The 22,422-nt window shown below is 45.7% G+C and overlaps 1 protein-coding gene across 1 annotated transcript in view; it reads left to right on the top strand.

Moving 5' to 3' along the window:
- The window catches only part of NELL1 (neural EGFL like 1), a 989,599-nt gene that overhangs the window by 149,816 nt on the left and 817,361 nt on the right, over positions 1–22,422 (top strand). The window contains exon 4 of the mRNA XM_075547696.1: positions 7,248–7,418. Within this exon, the coding sequence (XP_075403811.1) occupies positions 7,248–7,418 (171 nt within the window). The remainder of the gene's footprint in view (positions 1–7,247; positions 7,419–22,422) is intronic.

Raw genomic sequence — 22,422 nt, 5'->3', positions numbered from 1 at the left:
TGTGCATCAAGAAAATATCCCAACCCCGTGCTGCCCAAGCCCACAAGTCCAACATTAATCCATATGTCTGATACCAATCCACAAAGTCCTCCTCCATCTCACAAAACAGATGCAATGATGCCGACTACAGGAGGAAAGCCGAGTCAGTGAGTGTGTAAGCATCTCAGCACTGGCAGGGTTCTCCACACGGCTGCTCCAGCACCCAGGGCTGCATCAGGGTAGGTTCATGTGGCTTCTCCTCAGGGATGTCTTTCAGGAAGTGAGCCTTGCAAGCCGAAGCAGGGAACTGCTAAGGCAGCTGCACCCTAGTCCAGCCATCAGAAAGCAAGAGACACAAGAACTAGAAAAGCGAGACTCACCTTTTTTATCCCTCCACCCTTCAATTAATCCCACATGTGTTTATCTGCCAGATTGGCACAGTTAACTAACTACCTCATAGAGAAAGAAGATCATAAATATGGGTTTCTCAAATTGGCTCTCCAGCCCGATTAGGCTTAACAGCACTGATGATGCTATGTCTACCCTTAAAGGCACGGGTCAGTCTCCCTCTTACTAGAACGGTGATGTTAGTCCATGGTGTGAGGTCGCAAAGCTAATATTCACAGTATCACTCCCAACAGATGAAGTGCTGGTGAGAGGAGAGGTTATGAGCGATCGTGTGTTTGATATTTTCCAGCAGTTTTGTCAGGATGAGAAGTATGATGAAGCTGGTTCGTTGGTCCTTTTTACAATAGAAAATGTGATCATGGAAAGGGATAATCTCAGGACCTCAGAAGCACGTCTCAAGTGCCGAATAACAGACCTAAAAGCTTCTGCATGTGCTACAAAGGAGAGCCTTCTCTCCTCTAGTAACAGAGCTGACATTGCCGAAAACCAAATCCAGAGTCTCAGCATACAAGTCACTGAATTACAGCATCAGCTGAATTGCAGATCTAGAACAGTGTCTGATATTAAAGTAAGGGCATTAATCAGAAAGAATTGGGACCCTGAAACATGGGATGGAAACATGTGGGCTGATGTTCCAGAAGAGGAGGATACTGAGTTTCTGGAGACGAATGAGGCACCCCAGTCCATAGATCCACCCCTCCCACTGGAGGGGATTAATCTATCATATCAGTAAAACAACTCACACTTGAGCAGATTAACCAAATTGTTCAAACGGACATGCCAGTGGGGCTGCACCTGCAGCATTGCCTTATAAGATATTGCTGAGAGCAGGAAACACCCCCACCACCCATTATCTCCTCTAGACCTATAACTCAAATGAAGTCTCAGAAAATTCCCAAAGGTGAGGTTCAGATGATGACTCAAGAATAGGTGTGCTATACTCATAAAAATCTGCTTGAGTTTCCTAATACATACAAGCAAAAACCTGGGGAATATCCCTGGGAATGATTACTAAAGGTGTGGGCGATTGGTACAAGGAATGTAACATTAGACCAGTCTGAGTCTGAGTTTCTTGATACGGGGCCCCTAAGCACAGATTCTTCCTTCAATGTCTCAGCAAGAGAGGTTGAGAGAGGATCTAATTGCTTAGTTAGTTCTCTGAAGCCTGGACTGCCAGATGGCCTAGATTAGAGCATCTTGAGGTACCTGACCTAAGTTGGTACACTGTAGAAAAAGGCATCCAAAAGCTTAGGGAAGTTCGTACGTTGGAATGGCTCTAAGGTTAATCCTATAGACCCAAAAGGGGAGTGTCCTGAGGATATACCTTTCAGCACAACCATAAGGAAGAAGTTGTGAAATGGGTCCCAGCATCTCTGAAGACTCAGTGATTGCTATTTTAGGTACACCAGGACTAACAGTGGGCACTGCCCTAAGTGAACTCCAACATTAGCCCACAGTGGGGCTGATAGGCAGGCGTCAGCACTGAATCAACAGGGGACTTGGTTATCAGAACAGACAGCAATTTTTCCCTAGTAATCAAAGCAATCTGTCTCATGTGTACTTATGGCATTGGCTACTTAGCCACAGGGTCCCTAGGAGTGAAATGCATAGGAAACCTACTAAATATTTACATGATCTATACAGGCGGAAGAAAGCTAGATCAGGTGAACAGCAGAATAGAGAGTCATGACCCCTCAATCAATTTTCCCAAACATTCTTTTTCTACATAGACCCCTTGACACCATCTCCCCTTCACGCCCCCCACCCCTAATACCCACCTCCGAAACCCTTATTCTACTTGCTGTCTCCATAGGTTCATCAATCCTGGGTTTCATATATTGAAAAATGGAAAACCATCTAACACTTCAAAGGGGTGACCTCCAATGACATGGCACCTTTGAGATACATCCTAATATGAACAGACAAAAAACCAAACCAAAGATACAGACAATTTTGGAAAGCAGATCAGGTCCAGCCTGCATCGTAACGGGGATCTGCTGACAAAGTTTAACTGTTCCAGCCAGATTTGTGCCTTTGATCTTTTATACCCAACTCTCTATTGCTCTGCTCAGTGACCACTTTCCTCCCATCCCTCAATTGTAGATGGGCGGGGCGGGGGTGGGGGGGGGGAAGGGACAGTTCTCCAGAGACTTATTCCCATGTAGTTCCACAAATGAATCTTGGGCTTCCACTGTCAGCTGCAGCCTCTGTATACCAGGTTCTCACAATTTAGGCTCTGATACTAGTCCCTCCTTTGACCAGATTATATGATTTACCTTGGGTGACTGATGATGGGGCGCTTCTTCCTTGTGAACTTTGTTGACATCTCATTTAGATGGCTGCTTGCGTGAAAACAAGCCTTTAAGACCCGTGACACAATTTTGTCGGCTAGCTGGGCACCATCTGCATTGTTCACCATATTTTGCTATAGCACCCATAGCTTCTGTGTTTTCTTCCTGGGTGCAGGTTTCAAGCAGGGGCATGACATAAGAACGAATTGTTCTTAAGTTGGGGCTAAGATTTCATGTTCCTTTTACCTCCCCCACTCCTGCCCTCCCATTCTATTTGCTATCCTTATAGACTCACCAGTCCTGGGCTTCATTTACTGAAAAACAGAAAAATAAACAAGCCAACTTCTATAGGGTGACAATCCCCTCCCATGACATCACACTTCTGAGATACACCCTACTATAAACAAGGATAAACAGAATGAAACAGAATATCCGTCACCCACTTGCGGGGATGATACTTATCTTAATACATCACATTGGGTGTTGCTGAAGCAGGACCTTGGTTGTCTGTCTACCTTGGTTGTCACCACTCTTAGTAAATCTGTCTTCTGCTTCCTCAGACACCATGGAGTTTCTGACTTAGGTCCTCAGGCTACAAGAGTGTCTGAGGTCGAGTCTAGTTCACCCAGTGGGGTTTCTGTTTCGGATCTCCCTGGCATAGACTCTGGAGCATGCCATGGGCCCTGAAGAGCCAGGATTCAGAGACCCAATGCCCCATGGCACCTGGTCTTGGTCCCTGAGATTCCTCTACGCTCCTGAGTTCAGTGTGGCCCATTCGTTGCATGCCACCAAAGTCATTCCCCCCGCCCCCCAAAAGCATTTTTCAGTCATTCTTCCTACACCTGAGGGTCAGTTCTTCCTATTTTCCTACCAACAGACATACCTCTGCGTCCCCCCAGACGTATTTGCTTCCTTTCTGCTTTGCTGTGTTGTCTTTCCCATCTGTCTCCCTGTGCCTCTGATAGGGCACTCTCCATGCGGAGGGGCCTCGTCATGGATTCACAAGGCAGCCACTCAGTAGCCAACATCCCTTTCTCCTTCCCTCCTTGGGAGTAACCAGTACAATACTTAGAACGGATGGCGTCTGGTTCGTTGGCAGTGGTCAGGCTCTCTACCAGGCTGTCTGGCTCCCCTGGCCCGAAGACCGGATGCCCTAAAAACCCGAGCTTGCGCCTGTTCTGTTGCTTGTTCCTGCCGCAGTGGACTCTTTCAGCATTTGTCCTTTTGTGATTCACCAACTTTGCTAAGCGCAATGTCTTCCAGATCCCTCCACACTTGAGGTATTTCATGGCTTCGTCGCTGTTTTTAAGGGGTGCATAGTATTCCACTGTGTGCATATAGCAGTTTTTTTATCATCTACTGATGGGGATTTAGGCTGGTTCAGCTTTTTCTATCGTGAGCTGTGCTGCAACAAACACGGGGCGCACATATCCGCTCGTGATTGGCTTCTTTTTCCTTTTGGGTATTTGTCCGGTAATGGCATTGCCGGATCCTATGGTGTTTCAATTGTCATCTGTTTTAGGTCTCACCATACCGCCTTCCACAGTGGCTGTATGTATTTAAAAGTCCACCAGCAGTGGATAAGAGTTCCAATCTCACTATATCCTCTCCAACATTTGGTATTTTCAGTTTTCTCAAATTGGGCAATGGGTGGTCTCTCACAGTTGTTTGGACTTGCATTTCCCATATGGCTAGTGGTCAGAAACATTTCCTCACGTGTTTATTCACTATTTGAGCCTCATCCTTCGGGGGTTGTCTGTTAGGTCCTCTGCCCACCTTCCCAGAAGGCTATTGGCTTCCCCCCCCCTTGTTTCTGTTTTGTGAAACACTGCAGCTTTTAGTGATCATTCCTTTGTCTGTTATGTGGTTGCCAAATGTCTTCTCCCAATCTGTGGGCTCGCTTTTTACTCTTTTAATGTACACAAATGTTTCATTTTCAGTAGGTTCCACTCATCTATTTTGTCTTCCAAGGAGATTGTACAACACATTTTCTACTTTGCTTTCATAACTGTATGTTTGTGGCTACCCCCCTAGGTACCTATTTATTCTGCTTTTTAATAAGATCTTTAAAATATGGACTCAGAATGCATTGAACACTTGAAATTGGAAGGGCATACCTCCAGGCATAGTGGTTACATCTGGTTACGTGTATTTTAATTATTTCATCAGACGATCTCTATGAGTGCTTACAATGGTCACCGATTGAGGTCCTTTCAAAGTACAATTCCGCCAGTTGTAGCTTCTTGGTTAAAGTAAGATGATAATGTGTGTGATTGGTAGGATCTCAAATCGAAGAGAGTGCTGCCATTCTCTACAGGCACTGTGCGATCCTGGGCAAGGCCCTTAGTCTCTCTGACGGCATGCAAATGCACCTGTAAGTTAGGGATACGATCTACCCTGAAGAATTGCACTGAGAAGCTACTTAGGATAGCATTTCTCATGTTCTCGGCTCTTCTCACTAAAGAACAGCGTCTCTTTTTGTTTCTCTTGGGACACTTTCTACATTTGGGGGAGCAGCCCATAATTCATTTCCTTCTCTCAAAGCCCCTTGGGATCAGGAGCTGTATTTTAAATCCTTTTTAACCTCTCCCTGTGTGCTCAGTAAAGACGTGTTAGTAAATTAATGAATGACCAGATCATCTCTGAGGCCTTCTTGACCTTTCATGTTCTCTGGTCAGTTGGCACTTTCATTATTCGGGCAGCTTAGAAGACATTTGGAGGATTCCCTCAATATTAAGGGCTTTATAAAATACCCATTAAATTGATTAGTACTAATCAGTGTGTAACTGGGCCCAGGACCCTGCTGCTCTGGTGTAAGTAACCTCTTTAGTTTATGACCTTGGCCCTGATGCTTTATACTGACCCAAATGTAATGGTTCAGGAGCTGGACTTGACTCTGCTTCCCTTGAGAAGTCCCACTGCGAGGGATGAGCAAGGAACATGCATTTGTTCTCTGACGTGAATTTTGAAATTCAGGGTCATAGAGGCTGAGTTCCATGGAGTATTCATTTCAGTCCTCACAGAGGATGTATTTTGTGTTTTAGAGTACCATATATACTCAAGTATAAGCCACCCCGAATATCAGCCGAGGCTCCTAATTCTACCACAAAAAATGGCATAAAAATGTGCTGAAAAACTCTGCTTATACTCAAGCATATACGGTAAGTAGTGTATGGTAGTGGGGTAAGGCCAACCCAAATTAAAGGAGAAGTAGCAAGTTCTTCTGAATCTGGAGATTAAAACAAGCTGCCTGCCTGGCAAAACAATCTCTTAAATTGTCTTTATGATTGAGTCGCTGGGATTTGGTCTGAGTGGACGTCGTGCGCAATGCTTTGCCTTCCTGACACCAGTTAGTTGAGACAACGCACTGGTAGGAAGTGGACAGGTTTTCACATTTACCCCTGAAATCCTGGTGGGTTTTCACATTTACCCCTGAAATCAGCTATTCACTCTGTGAATTTGTTTCAATGAGATGATCATACCGGCCTTGCAGGTTTTTGTGAGTGACAGCGAATTTATTTGAAATCGCTAGCGGGGAGATGCCTGGCAGGGAGATGCGGGCTGATGTTGATGACAATGGCATTGACTTATGTCAGAAGGGGATTGCAGCAAATTCAATAAGTCTTCTACTACAGAGGTACCAGCATATTAGTCTCAAACTTCCATTAGCCTAAAACCCCCCAAAAACCAAACGGACAACCGTTGAGTCAATACCGTCTTACAGCGACCATACAGGGCGGTATAGAACTGCCCCCGTGGGTCTCCAAGACTGGAATGGTTTATGGGATAGGAAGCCCTGCCTTTCGCCCTTGGAGCAGTGGCTGGCTTTTGGACTGCTGACGTTTTGGATCGAAGCCCAGGGTGTAAGCCCCATGCCTCCAGGGCTCTGCCACTAGCCTAAGGAGTGGCCCCAAGTGGCCAGCTGTGCTTTCTGAGCAAAGTGCCGATGGCGGTGATGACAGCAAGAAGTTCTGCCGAAACAGAAAACTCACATGTTTCACGTCATGATGATTTGAAATATGGATCCACGTGCCAGTAGCTTCACCCTTTCCCCCTTACCCGTTATCTAAGAATTGCGGTCCAGTTATTTTTTTTCCCCTTTAAGGTAAAGGAAGTGGGGGTTTCCTAATCTTCTTCCTCAGATGCATTTCTTTTATCTCCCGATGTCCAACATGGCTATTTTTACTCCTTCTTTAAAAACAACAATGATACTTTAAAAAATGCACACCAGTAAGTTCATTCTGCATGAATGGTTGGTCTAGCCTGGGCCAGACAATAGAAGGAAGGCTCTGAACTGCACTTTTAAATACGTAAGAGTCAGTGCATTGAACTTTGCTCATTAGCTTGCATCCTGTGACCTCATTGGAGACCCACTGATCTCCATTTCAGTGGCTCAAGGTGTTGGCTGTAGGTGAGCCGCGTTCTGGGCAGTCTCCAGGGTTCCAGGCTGTGGCTCTTTTTGTCATGCTATGTGATTTTCAGATTCGGAGACACATGGTGGTAAGCAGGCAGGGAGTGCTGAGGACTGTGACATCCGGGGATAAAATGTTCTTGTTGCTTTACATGCAGCTATTTTGAACTGGAGAGCAGTGGCCTGAGGGATGAGCTTCGATATCACTATATACATCACGGGAAGCCGAGAACGCAGGCCCTCCCATACCGCATGGCGGACGGCCAGTGGCACAAGGTCGCGCTGTCTGTCAGTGCTTCCCATCTCCTACTCCACGTCGACTGCAACAGGTATGGCTTTGCCTTTGATCTTTGGCAATTTTTCTGCCCTTGGAACCGAGAAAAGGGAAAGGGGGAGGAAAAAGCAAACCCCCCTCTAAGCCTGGCAGAGAAACTCTAACTGAGGGACCCTAATTGTAATGTAACCTGCTGAAGGGTCCATTAGGCATGCTGAAACGGGCAGCTTTAATGCATTAAGAAAACAGTCCATTAAGATGAAACAGTGCCCATGATTAGGAACCAATGTACAAAAGGTTGATCGCAGATTGGGGAATATTAAGTGTACCTCGGTGGACTCCGGGCACTGGCTGAAATTCCATGGCACTGTGATCATAGCTAACTGTGATATATTGTTGTTGAGTTCTTTCCACCTGGAAGCGAATAAGCCAGTCTACCTGAGAATGAATCTGAGAAGCCTATGCCACTGATGCGGCTAATTCTATTTCACTTCATCAAGCACAGCTTTGCTTAAATACCTTTCCCAAATGGGGGCCTCTTAGAGAGCCTGCTCCCCGAGTCCTTTGGAATTCATGCAATCCATTCTCTGCCGGGGGGGGGGGGGGGGGGGGGGGGGGGGAGGCGGGGAGGGGAGAGGGAAGGCCTTCCAGCTTGTTCGAGGCAGATGTCTTGGTGAGGTCTGGGAGGTGTTTCATAGGAGGTGGTGGCTTGGGGTAGGTGGGATGATATCACCCCCATGCTTGTCCTTAGGGGCAGGTTTCCTGGCAGCTGAAGAAAGGAAACCATTGATCCCTCTGGGGTCGTCTGTGGCTGGACAGCTGTATGATGGTGGCTAAGGGGAGCATTTTGATCTCGATAGAAGCCACTGAAAATCCTTATGGATCGTGATCCGAGACCAATGACAGGGAATTTGCTGCATTCCAACGAATGCTTATCCTTCTCTGGTCCTTGTTAATAATGCCATCAGAGTTAAAATTACTGTCCACCCTCAGCACTGGCTCCCCCGAGTCCAGACTAATGAATAAGCATGACGCCCCTCCTTCCCAGCCCACCAAGATGAGGGACATTCCAAGGTCATTCTGCTCTAGACAACAATTCTGATGGGAAGATACTCGAGTGCTGCTGACCATTCAGTTCTGTTGTCTCTTTTAGGAGGAAGGGACAGAGAGAAGAAACCATTGTTGGGCTTAAGGAAAGTCAGCCTTTTTGAAGGGAAGTTGCTCCTCTCGATGTCTTCTATTTGAAAGCGGGACTTGTTCTGTTCTGTGACTTCTGCAGAGTCATGACTCCTTCCAGGGATAATCTGTGTCTAGACAGAGTAGTTCTATGAACCTGATTCACTTTTGCCCTTGAATGCTGGACTGGGTGGCTTGGATAAAGCTAACCCACAGCTGCTATACCCATTTCTACCCTCAAGAAATAGGATTCCCTCACTGGAGTCGACATAAGGGTAACTGGGGAGCTTATCAAAAATAGGATTAACTAGGCTCCATCTGACCTTCTGGATCAAATTTCCTGGAACCCGAGAAGCTGTCAAGCTCCTCCCCACACAGTTGTTCTGTGTCCCTTTGTTTCCACATATTAGTGTTTCAGAACCACTGGCTTTGATAGAGGGGGGGCGAGACTCCAGGGAAATGAGGGGTCTTGGGTAACTGAGTGCCGGGAGCAAGGCCCCAGGAAGGAGAAAAAAGAACTAAGGGGCAGGGTGATTCCAGTTGCACCCAAACCTGGCTCTTATTTGTTTAAATTTCCTTCCACTGAGCCTTCATAGACTTCAGAGAGGGAGAGAGCTGGTCTACCACTTCTATCTAGGTCATTCTCACAGAAAGTGGATTTCACGAAGACCGCCTGTGACTCTCTCAGCTCTGTGTTTTACCACCTTCAGAGCCTTAGTTTTCTATCCCTCTTAGAGTATGCTACCTTGTTTTTCTCAGCCTCTCACCCAGTAGTGCTCTGCTGATTAGATGATGACAGGGATGATGAGAATTCACATTTACGCAGCGTTGGCTGTCCTAGGTATCATGCTAATCACGAAGCCATTTCATTTCAGATTTGTGCCATTATTTCTTCTGTCTTGATGATGAGGGGGTTGAGTCTGCATTCTTGGTGCTAATACATAGTAGTGCCAGGAGTCGAGCTGCAGTCTGACTTATAAGTGCCTGCCTTTAATGATCATGCCAAACAGTGGGTACTGTTGGCACTGGGTTAGGAAGATAAGGAAGCCCAAGTGCCTGATTCAGGGTGAGCCTGGGGCTGCTCGCTAGCACTCTCCTCTTGCATGCCGCTTTTCTGATTCTTTGAGTTGTTAAGCACACTGACATGAAGCAGGGAACCAATAGAGAGGCCTGAGCAGTGGGCCCCAAGCTCAACTACGTGGATAGCCCCCACCCCCTGAAGAATTCACTTCAGAGGACAGCACTGGAGCTACAGCTCAGGGAGAGGGGCATGTCTGATCAGAGCACACAGGAGCAAATGAAGGGAGAACAAGAGAGAGTGGATCATGTCCTGACCCACCAAACCCTGAGGACTATATTCCTGGTCACAGCAGTCAATGCAAAGGGAAGACCATAGGACTGGCCCCACGAGGAGATACGATGTCCCTCACTGACCCTTAGCACTATGGGGAACAACACTGGCGATACAGTGTGGCAATTGTGCCTGATCTGATCCCACCACACCGAGGCAAAACACTAAGTGTGTGCAACAGAACAGCAAGGGGAGCAGAGCAAGGAAGTCCCCAGGGAATACCAAAAATAGACTTTGGGGCCAGGGCATGGCATCCCACCAGACTTGACCGGAAAACATTCCTAAAGGTCAACAAACAGACCTTGAACTATTTACAGGCTTTTCTCTTTTTTTGTTATTGGTTTTTGTTGTTGTTTTGCTCTGTCTTGCTTTTTGTGCATATTATGGTCTCTGAATGTCTATCTGGATAAGCTAGAAAGGATAAACAATCTAGAGGCGAAACCAGCGGACCGATGGTTCTGGGGCAGATTTAGGAGAGGGGGAGGCGGCGGGTGGTGGTGGGGAAGGAAGTGAGTGTTAACAACCCCAAGGACAAGGGAACAACAAGTGATCTAAAATCAATGGTGAGGAGGGTGTAGGAGGCCTGGTAGGGCTTGATCAAGGGCAATGTAACTGAGAGGAATTACTAAAACCCATGTGAAGGCTGAGCTTGATAGTGGGACAAGAGGAAAGTAAAAGGAAATAGAGGAAAGAAGTAGGAGGCAAAGGACATTTACAGAGGTATAAATACAGGCATGTACATATGTCAATATATTTATATATGATGATGAGGAAATAGATCTATGTGCATATATTTATAGGTTTGGTATTAAGGTAGCAGATGCACATTGGACCTCTACTCAAGTACTCCCTCAGTGCAAGAACACTATTCTAATAACCCGGCATTCTGTGATGCTCACCTTCCTAACATCATCACTGAAGACAAAATGGGTGCTTAAGCAAATGTAATGAAGGAAGTTGATGGTGCCTGGCTATCAAAAGCTATAGCATCTGGAGTCTTAAAGGACTGAAGATAAACAAGCAGTCATCTAGCTAAGAAGTAACAAAACACACATGGAAGAAGCACACCAGCCTGTGTGATCACAAGGTTTCAATGGGATCAGGTATCAGGCATCAAAAAGCTGGGAAAAAAATCATTTCATTGTGAATGAGGGGGAGTGTGGAGTGGAGACCCAAAGCCCATTTGTAGACAACTGGACATCCCCTCACAGAAGGGTCACAAGGAGGAGATGAGTCAGTCAGGGTGCAGTATAGGAGCAACAAACATCCAACTTTCCTCTAGTTCTTTAATGCTCCCCACCCCAATATCATGACCCCAATTCTACCTTTCAAATCTGGCTAGACCAGAACATGTACACGGGTACAGATAAGAGCTGGAAACACAGGGAATCCAGGACAGATAAACCCCTCAGGACCAATATTGAGAGTAACCATACCAGGAGGGTAAGGCGAAGGTGGGGGAGAGATAGGGGAAACTGATCACAATGATCTATGTTTTAAAAATGATGGCAACAAATGTACAAATGTGCTTGACATAATGGATGTATGTGTGAGTTGTAATAAGAGTTGTACAAGCCCCCAATAAAAATAATAAAAATAAAAAATTGTCTGGTAACATGATGGAATCGCATTAGTGGAATATATTACATTGGCTTGGCAAAAGGTACCCATTCTTACTGAGTATCTACTACAGACCAGGCAATGCGCTAGGGAGTATATTTTTATTAGTTACTTATATTCATAGAATATCCCTGGAGTAGCGTGTTTGGACCTACTTTGTAGAATTGGGAGCAGAACGGCTCATCAAAGAGTCTCAATCACACTAGAAAAAAAAAGAAAAAGCTGCGAGCCCGACCTTTGAGCTGAGATGTAACTCCACAATCCCAGTTTCCCCTCCTCTCTACACCGCTCTCTGTGCTGAATGGTGCGTGAAGCCCGAGGACAAAGTCCAAAGTGCACCAGTAGGATCCTCGCAGGCCAGCGATGGTCCCCACATCTCTCCAGCAGAAGTCCAGAAACGAAAACAGCATCTGAAATTGGGACGGGAAGATTTCCCAGGCAGTTCCATTGCTCTGAGGAATTCTGAAGCACCAGGATTTTCCACTTTTGTTTTAGGTTAGACTTGAGAAACAGCATTTCCAGACCTAATTGTACAAATTGTCGCAAGAAAAGTCGCTGCTATTTTAGTAGTTTTAACACTTTTTGCTTGCTATAGAAACTTACACTTTTCTTTCTCCCTGCTTCAGCTGTTTAGCTGGTCCTAGTTAGCAACTCTTAATGTGTTGGTAGCAGACTACCTCAAGCTAGAAATTTAAAAGGAAGCCTTCCGTTGGGCGGGCAAGTGGATCATCCCCATGGCCCTGGGTTTTTCTCCAGCTGCCTTTATATTAATAGCTGCCAACAAAGCCTGGAATGAGGCTTAACCTTATCTTGGCATTCTCCCACCCCACTGTCAGCTCACCTGGCGGGCAGCTGACCCCATTACCCAAAGCAAAGGTTTAGTGTCTAAGCAAGTTTGAGCCCCCATTCGCCACAAGAGAGTTTCTTTGCTGTACTTCTTTTCCTAACTTTTAATTTTCTATCAGCCCATCAAATGAATGTGCTGGACATACTACCCCTGCCAGGCAGTGGGAGATCCAAAGAAATAAATGAGCACATCCCCGAATCAAGGAATGTGTGACTTATTTATTCCTCCATTTTAAAATTCATTTTGAAACCACCAGGCCCCCCACAGTGAAGTCTGCCCCTGGTAGCAGGATATCAGAAAAAACACGGGCTTAGACTGACGTCCTGGGAGCAGGCTGCTCTGAGAACTCAGAATAACAACTGAGCGGTAGAGAGGACGGCAGGTCGTCCCTCTCAGCAGCCTGCTCTTGAAGTGACTGTGGAGCTGAGCTGCTCAGCAGCGCAGGGATGGATTCAACTGGGTTTCCATTCGAACAGTACACAACCTGGCCTTGGCCCAGTACTGTCTGCAACCTGCGGGTGGCCCCACTTCCAGCCAACCTCTTCTTGCCTCACAGCCGGGCAGTCCATGCCATCTTCACAAAGCTCTGAACTCTCATCGCATTTATTTAGACCAGTGTTTCCCACAGTGGCTGACACTGCTCCCGGGGGTGGGGGTGGGGGCCGGTACTAGAATGATGAAGTGTTTTGTTTGTCTATAAAAACAGATACCTACCTTTTATCTTGGATTATGAGCTATAGTACAAACGTTTTTAATTGCCCGGAGTTACTAGGCAATTTTTTTTTATAAAGAGGGTGGTAGGCCACATAAATTTGAGAACCTGTGATGTAGACTTTTGCAGGAGTGCATGGATACACAACATATGTGTCATTTGTTCAACTGCCCTCCTGCTTCCTGCAATGGAGGCTGGACATTTAACATATGTGGTAGTCACCTAATCTAGTGTCAATTTAAGGATTAAGAGTGTAGGGGCGGAGTCTAGGCTGTCAATCCACAGATAGCCAATGAGGCTTCTGTGGGCATGGCCTTCTGAGAATTCTGGGAAATCTGGGACTTTCTCCTTGGAGGCAAGATATACTACTCTCACTGTGCCACTTTCTGGGAGACATTGCAGAAGACAAGCCACATGGATGCAACCAGACCTCGGAAGCTGGAGGAGCCACAGAGAGACCCCTGCCAGCTCTGAGATGCTTACAACGCCACTGGACCCAAAGACTTTCTACCCACTGGCCTGTGATCATCCTGCATTTGGCTTCATTGCATGTGTTCCATGAGTTTGAAGAGGACTTTATAGATTGGTATCAGACATATGGGCTAATATCAGATTTACGGACCTGATCTGGACTGGGCTGGGATGTTTTCTCAATGTTCAATTGCTCTTGTATATAAATCTCTTTCTTATACACACATGTGTGTCTATGAATTTGTTTCTCCAGTCTACCCGGACTAACACAACATATTTAGGTTTTTCTTTTAAGACATCTCATTTATCCATTGCAGAACAAAGCCAGTGTTTCCCATATGACGCTTACTCTTGAAGAGCATGCCAAATTAGAAATTAAACAACCTATAAATCATGGCACAAGCCAGTATGTCAAGGTTTTTGTCTGATAGTTATGAGTCATTTCAGCATATGAGTATTTGTTTATATCGGTGTTTTTTTATAATGAAATATGCTAATGTGTCATCTCTCTTTCCAGAGTGCTCCTAAAATATTTATAAACAACCTCTTATTAACGCTCCCCCTCCCCCCCCATTTCTTCTTTCACTAGTTGGATGTTAACGATAAAGGGACCCTCAGGGAAGAGAAAGTTACATGATGAAACATAAAACATCACATAGGGACCTAAGCCTGAAGGACAGCTAGGCACCTGCCAATCAGAAACAAGCACTTCTTGTGTGAGCAAGAAATATATATATACATATAAATATATAATGTATATATTTGTGCTTGTTGAAATCTTTCTTTTTAAAAATAAACCATTTTATTGGGGGCTCTCACAGTTCTTGTCAGAATCCATACATACATCCACTGTGTCATGCACATTTGTACATATGCTGCCATGATCAGTTTCAAAACATTTTCTTTCTACTTGCACCTTTGGAATCAACTCACTCCCCTCCCCGCCCTTCCTCATGAGCCCTTCGTCATGAGCCCTTAATAATTTATAAATTTTATTTTTTCATGCCTTACACTGACGTCTCCCTTCACCCACTTTTCTGTTGTTTGGGGGTTATATGTTGATCATTGTGATCGGTTCCCCTTTTCTTCCCCACCTTCCCTTTACCCTCCTGGTATCACTACTCTCATTATTGGTCCTGAGGGGTTTATCTGTCCTGGATTCCCTGTGTTGCAAGCTCTTCTCTGTGCCAGTGTACATGCTCTGGTCTAGCCACATTGTAAGGTAGAGTTGGGGTCATGATAGTGGGGGAGGGAAGCATTAAAGAACTGGAGAAAGTCTTATGTTTCCTCGGTGCTAAACTGCCCTGACTGGCTCGTCTCTTCCTTGTGACCCTTCTGTGAGGGGATGTCCAGTTGCCTACAGATGGGCTCTGGGTCTCCACGCTGCACTCCCCCTCATTCACAATGATTTGATTTTTTGTTCTGGGTCTTTGATGCCCGATACCTGATCCCATTGAAAACCTTGTGGTCACACAGGCTGGTGTGCTTCTTCCACGTGGGCTTTGCTGCTTCTCAGCAAATGACTGCTTGTTTATCTTCAATCCTTTAAGACTCCAGATGCTATACCTTTTGATAGTCAGGCACCATCAGCTTTCTTCACCACATTTACTTATGCACCCATTTTGTCTTCAGGGTTTGTGTTGGGAAGGTGAGCATCACAGAATGTCGGTTTATTAGAACAAAGTGTTCTTGCATTGAGGGAGTACTTGAGTAGATGCCCAATATCTGTCTGCTACTTTAATACTTAACATATAAATATATGTACATAGATCTATTTCCATATCATCTTATAAAAATATATTTACATGCCTGCATGTACATGTAAATATATATGTGTACATGCCTGTATTTAGACCTCTATAAATGTCCTTTGCCTCCTACGTCTTTCCTCTATTTTCTTTTTAATATCCTTTGGTCCCACTATCATGGTCAAGGTTCATTTGGTTTTTAGTAATTCCTCTCTCTTACACTGCACTTTATCAAGCCGCACCAGGCATCCTACACCCTCCTCACCATCCATTTTAGATCACTTGGTCCCTTGCCTCTGGGTCTGTTGGTACCTCCTTCCTTTCCCCCACCTCCCCCTCTCTTGTGTCCCACTGGACCTGTTGGTTTGTCGTTTTCTCCTCTGGATTGTTTATCCTGCTTATCTCATCTAGATAGACACGCAGAAACAATCATAAGAACAAAAACAAAACAAAGCAAAAGAAAGTAAAAATCAAGACAACAACAACAGAAGGCCTATAAATATTTGCTGGTCTGTCTGCTGACCTTTAAGAGTGTTTTTGGCCATCTAATGGGGTGCCATGTGCTGGCCCCAATGTCTAATTTTGGGGATTCCTTGGGGACTTCATTGCTTTGCTGTCCTTGCTGCTCTGTCACACACCCTCAGTGTTTTGCTCTCATGTGGCCTGTACCTTTCTTAGGATAGTTAAGCCACATGCATGTGAGAGGGCTTTAAAAATTCATGGAAAAATTCCATTATATTTTCATATGAAGTGGCTTCAAAAAGTGTGTGTGGGAAAAATGAATAGATTTTAAAGTACAATGAATTACATTGAATTTTTACAAACAGTTCCTCTCCAGCATGGAGCATCCCACCCCCACCCTTATTGTGAATCGAGTGAACGTTTCAGAGCAGATCGTTAGGTTCACATTCAACAATCCATACACATTTGTTTCCTCGCATTCTCTGCGTTCCCCTCAGCACACCGCCATGTAGCTCACGGCCACCCTGCTTCCTGTTCACATCTCTCCGTCTTGTTTAACTCATCCGAAGCCTGTTCTTGTGTAGATGCTGCCCTTCACTCTGAAGTGGTCGATTATTCTGTGGTGTGTGCGCCTCGACAGTGGTGTTCTTCCTTACAGACGTCCTGTTTGCCTGAAAATTCAGCCACAGAACTGAGTTTAACTCGAGACCTAACGGGCGATGGAGGGCCATCAACTTTGACAGTTCCTCCGGTCTGCGTTGTTCAAGCAGTAAGCGTGGGCTCTGGTATGATTTTGAGTTTTGTTCCACATTTTTCTTCGACTCTATCCAGAACCTTCTAATGTGATCCTTTTCAGAGAAGTTAGTGTAGTGGTAGCCAGGCACCATCTAGGTCTTCAAGTCTCAGGAAGTTGGGAGGTGATTATCAAAGGCCTTCGGGAGTCAAATGCAGAGAGCCAGCGCTAGACTCTCAATCTCCTGGTTTTCAGTTGCTTGTACTCTTCACAACATTAACACGGGCACACAGATCATCATCAAAAGGAACTAAGATAAAATTGGCGTATCAGCATATGCCTCATGTTTAACGAGCTTAGAAGCTCTGGGTCCTCTGCTTCGGAAGGGATGACAAGTGAGCTAGGAAAACACGTTGTATTCAGGTGAAGCGTTGAGTAACGGCAGGAGGGGAAGCCGTCCAAGAGATGCTGTGAGGCAGTGCATGATGGATTGCTGGAGTTGTGGTGGCGACAGTCAGGTCTGGAAGGTGACAGGAAGGTGAGCTCCTGGAAATGTGGAGTAACCTCTCAATTTTTTACTCTCAGGTGAAAATACATGACAGTTTGTGGGGCTTTGCAGTCGTGACATTGTGTGATTGGATTCTGTACCAATCACATAAGTTGGGTTGGAACGAGGTTCATCTCATAGGGATTACAAAGCCGGTTTAGATCGTGCTGGTGAGAGGAGGATGTGTATGGATGAATTTCTGTTAAGTTGGCAGTAGGGAGCAGTCTGGAGAGAGGGACAGAAAAGGTAGAATGGGAGAAGGGAGGAAGTAGAGGAGAGCTGTCTTCCATATCACCAGCCGTATGGGCTCCGTGGTTTAGCCCAGGTTGAAAAGGGTTCTAGGCCTTTGTCTTGGTGCTGCCACTGACGACATGTCATGTACATGTAATGGCACAGAAATGTGGAGCCAGGAAAGCCATTCTGCATCGTAGTTCATTTGTTCCTGCTTTCGCCAGGAACAGCGCTTGCATCTATGAAATGGGCACTGTTGGTGTAACGGGTGGCATTAGTCAGTTTAGGCTTGTAGAGACCCTTTCCATAAAACAGAATGAAACGCTGCCCAGGCCTGTTTGAACCTATTGTTGCGCCTTCTGTGTCACTCCATCTTGTGGAAGGCCTTCCTCTTTCTCACAATGTCCGTACTTTAGCTAGCGCGATGCCGTTTTCTAGGGACTGGTGCCTTCTAACAACATGTCCAAAGTACAGGAGATGAAGTCTTGCTATCTTCGCTTCGAAGGAGCATTGTGGCTGTCCTTCTTCCTCGACAGAAATGTTGGTTTGTTTGGCCGTCCATGGTAGTTTCAGTAGTCTTCACCAGCACGGTAATTCACATGCAGTCCACTCTTCTGTCTTCTCTATTCACTGCCCAGCTTTCTTATCCATAGGAGGCCATTGGAAATGCCATGGCTCTGGCCAGGTGCTCCCTAGTCTTCAAAGTCACATCTTTGATGTTCTACACTTTAAAGCACTCTTGTGCAGCAGATGTTACCCAGTGCCATGTGTCCTTTGATCTCTTGACTGTTGCTTCTATGACCATTGGTTGTGTATCCAAGCAAGATGAAATCCTCGACAACCTCTGTCTTTTCTCCATTGATCATGATGCTACCTATTGGTCCAATTGTGAGGATATTGGTCTTCTTCACATTGAATCCATAATCCATACTGAAGTCTGCAACCTTTGATCGTCATCAGCAAGTCCTCCCAGTCCTCCTCACTTTGAGCAAGCAACGTTGTGTCTGCTGCATATTGCAGTTGTTAATAAGTCCTTTGATCCTGATGCTTCCTTCTTCTTCCGTTGATTAGTCTTCTCTAATGGTTTATTTGCTCAACATACAGATTGAATAAGTATGGTAAGAGAATACAACCAAAAATATATGCAAAGTCCTCTGACAATTTCAGGCTACGATATAAGCATAACCCAGGAGCCCTGGTAGTGCAGTGGTTATACTTTGGGCCGCGATCTGCATGGTAAGTAGTTTGAATCTACCAGCAGTTCCATGGGAGAAAGACTGGGCTTTCCACTCCCATAAAAAATCCAGTCTTGGAAAATCCACAGGGGGTCACTGTGAGTCAGTATTGACTCTTCGGCAGTGAGTTTGGGAGTCTATGAATATGAAGCATCACTAAGTGCTTTAAACATAGACCATCACATAGAGAAGATTTTGAAGCATCCTACTATAAATGAGTTCAATTGCACTAAATACTCACCTGAATAAAGCAGTCCCTTCTTCCCCATGGGCTCGATCTGATGCACAATGTGGATAGGTCCATAGTGCAGTGTAGGGTTTGAGATCAAACAGGACCTGAAGGCATTCTGACTGCCAGGCCCCCTGGTTCAGGTTCTATACTAGTTTATCTTGGGTGGACTTTACATCACTGGAGTCCCTTTAGGAACATGTAATTGAAGTTATGTTAAAAATACTTAAGGTAAGTAGGTAAGGTTTGGCACCCCTCCCACAAAGCATGATAAAGCTTTTATTAAAGCCCAATGGAGCCTGAGACTGTGGCTTGGTCTCTTGATGCCCCGAGGAGGGCATTTATAAATCTGCTCCATTCCACTTGTGAGTGACAGTAGTTAAGACTTGTATGAGGGGATGTAAAGTCAGGTGAAATTTTGTTGGGCCATGGAATTCATGTGGTAGAACTTTTTGGCTCTCCTCAAAGCCTGTGTGGATTCTTCTTGTCTGCTTTGAAAAGCTGGTCTTTTAACCCATGGGCATTCTGGACTGGAAACTCGAAGTCATTCAATGTCCCAAGGGTAGAGACATCGAGGACTCCCACTCACAGCGGCCTGATGTACAGCAGGACACAGTGGTGCCTGATCTTGCCTCATCCTAACAGCTGCCAGCATGGTTGAGCTCATTGTTGTGGCTTTTGTGCCTACCAGTGGCCCTGGAGGCTTCTCTACTTCATGATGCGTGATGTGCTCTTTCAGCGATGCCCCCTCCTGCTGATGTGTTCAAAGCAAGAGTGGCAGATGCTGCTCTGTTGTGACGCACAATGTTGTCTCACCTGTAGAAGAGCACCAACCCTTCCTTTCTTCCCAGTCTGTGTTAGTTTAGGACTCTCCGAAGCTTGCCCACCATGGGTGATCCTGCGGGGATTTGCAATAGCGGTGGCAAAGCTTCTGGCATCATCCCGACAGGCAAGCCACCAGAGTCCCGACCCTCAGCCACTTAAGTATACACAACGAGAGACTCCAATGCAAACAGCTCAAGCTCACTGCTGTTGAGTCGACTCTGACTCATAGCAACCCTACAGGACAGGGAAGAACTGCCCCACACAGTCACTCCATGGGAGTAGAAAGCGAGGTCTTTCTGCTGTGGAGCAGCTGGTGGTTTCAGACTGCTGACCCTTTGGTTAGTAGCCTCCAATTGTAACCAGTACTCTACCGAGGGCTAGGATTAGATGATTTCCCAGGCCCCTTTCAACTGTGGTGTTCTGACGATGACTTTCTGATTCTGTTCCCTCTCAATGTGTGGTCTCTCTCATCATAAAGTTTAGGGTATGCAGATTTTTGCCTTCAGGACCTTGGAGAACAACCTGACCAGTTTTCTTTACAGGGCCAAGTCCAGTGGCGATGAAGGGATTTGAGATGTTGTAAATAGACGTGAGGGCTGACAGAGTAGCATGCTGGCTGGTGCATAAAGATGAACTCTGCCTAGATACCCACTCTTCTTTCTTTCACGGGTGTCCCTCCTCCCTGGAATAGATGCTGGACATGCAGTTTTGAGCATTTTGGAGGATGTTAGCCTGTCATTCTCTGGACCGTGTACCCTTTGTTTCTTTCAGTGTTATGTCCCACACATGTGACAGTGGACAGACAGCCTGTGGTGGTGGGGTCACCATGGAGGCCTTGGTAGCTTGGTGACCTAATAGGGCAGTGTACTGTAGCTAACGGATGATGGATAGCTGTGTTGTTAAAAACCATAATACATCTTCTGAACACTGAAGGACAAAAGCCTTTGATGTCACCAAATAGTAGAGATTTAATTAATAGGAGAGAGAAACTCTAAAACCCGGATAGCCAATGTGCACTGCATTCTAACTTGTAAGTCCCTTGGTAGCAGAGAGAGCGGTGGCCTAATTGTCCAGGTGGCTTAGACGGGATCGTGTGGGAGGTCTCACTGTGACTGGGCCCCTCACACTCCTTCCCCTGCTGTGTACCCTGTGGCTTAGTCACAGCAACCCCATTAGGTTTATCCCGACGTTAACTTTGCCGATCTCTTAATGACATCACCTGCAGACCTCTTTCTAATTTTGTCTTTTCAAGAATCTTCATCTTTTCCTCTCATTCCCTGGTGGGTTTCAGCACGCTTTGGTTAGTCATAGCCTCAAGGGCAGAGTGAGGCAGGAGGTGAAAGGATTAATTAAAGTGGATGATGAGAGAGTGGCTTGCATGTTCCCATCTCCTTGCACTCTAGGGCATTCAAAGTTGTGAATGGAAAGACTGAAAAGAAACACAATGGAAATTTCCCTTTGTCCAGTGGTCGGCTGGCCACCTGAGGCCATCAGTGGTAGATTGACAACAGGGCGGCTGGTTGCATGCATTGGGCCTGAGATGTATTAGAACAGAGCTGAAAACACGACCTCATTTCTAATCCACAGTGATGTCATCTACTTGCCTTCAGCCACATCTCCCGTTGTCATCATGGACATGGGTATACGATGAATAGAAGGGTGCTAGGCTGCTGGAGAAATAAATGTTGTCTTGTTGGAAAAATTCGCTGCTTGCCCCTTTGATTCTTATAATTCCACTCTGTGCCTTTGATGGATGTGCATGGTTATGTTTTTTAAAAAGAAAAAGCAAAGAGATAAAATAAAAAGTCCAACCAGAACAATATACACGGTGGAACCCTATTTGAAAAATAAAAGCACATTTATCTGTTAGTTGTCTCTGGGTTGCTTTTCTGCTTTCCTTGTTGGATGGGAGCATTGAGGAATAAAAAATGCATGAGCCAGGAGGACTTGTTAATTAAAAAAAAAAGACTGCATTCGTTTTGTAGTTAGACCAGGGGTGCTGGTGTTGTCACTGAATAGAACTGATTTTGTACACAACCGTGAAGAAATTAATCTCTCTCCTTGGAAACTTTAATTAAACGAATGTGATAAATAACCACAGTCGAATTCGTTGGATGCAAGGAAACAGGTTTATAGCTGCACCTGGCTTGCGGCTGCTCTCTTCTGTTGTACTGGGCCTGGGTATCTTGAGGATGCCACGAGGAGGAAAAGGGTCCATGGCCCAGCCCCAGATCCAGTTGACGGTTGTCCCCCACTTCATCCTTTTTAAATTCATGTATCAGTTCTCCCAGCAGGGGCTCTGGAGACCCCGAGCCTTCTGGTTGCTGTGCCTGGATCCCCTCACTTTGGGGGTCCTCGGCCATCAGAGTGGAAATTTTTCTTTTCTTTCAAGGGCTTACGTGATGCTGCCTCCAACTCTTCCTCAACAGTGTCATGCTGCGTCCCTCCTCATTAGGGTCTCTTAGTCGGAGGATATCACTTTGGTGACAGCAAATCTCACACACATGAACTTATAGGCTCAGAGTTGGGACCATCAACTGGTTTCTTGAAGCCACTCATAAGACTTGATTACCCAGGATGGAGTTTGATTTCCATGGGAGGTAAACAGCCCCAGGCTGTGACTAATCCTGCTGTGTGCCCAGCAAAGCCCTTGGCCCACCTAGTCATTTAGTGCCTAGTTGCTAGTACTTGCTCTCCAGGTCTGATGCCTCCTCGCCTCTTCCACTGAGGCACAAGCAAGCCGGGGGCCAGGGAAATGCATGATTTAAATTTCTGCAATGTTTTGGCAGAGACTGAAAGTCAGACTTTTAGCTGAGTCGTTAATGCCTTGGTGTTGGGGTTTGGTATTTCTGCAGAGATGAGTCATATGTTC

The sequence above is a fragment of the Tenrec ecaudatus genome, chromosome 4, assembly GCF_050624435.1.
Source record: "Tenrec ecaudatus isolate mTenEca1 chromosome 4, mTenEca1.hap1, whole genome shotgun sequence".
Classification (NCBI taxonomy): domain Eukaryota; kingdom Metazoa; phylum Chordata; class Mammalia; order Afrosoricida; family Tenrecidae; genus Tenrec; species Tenrec ecaudatus.
Note: the sequence above shows the minus strand (reverse complement) of the source record. Positions and strands in the feature narration are given on the sequence as shown.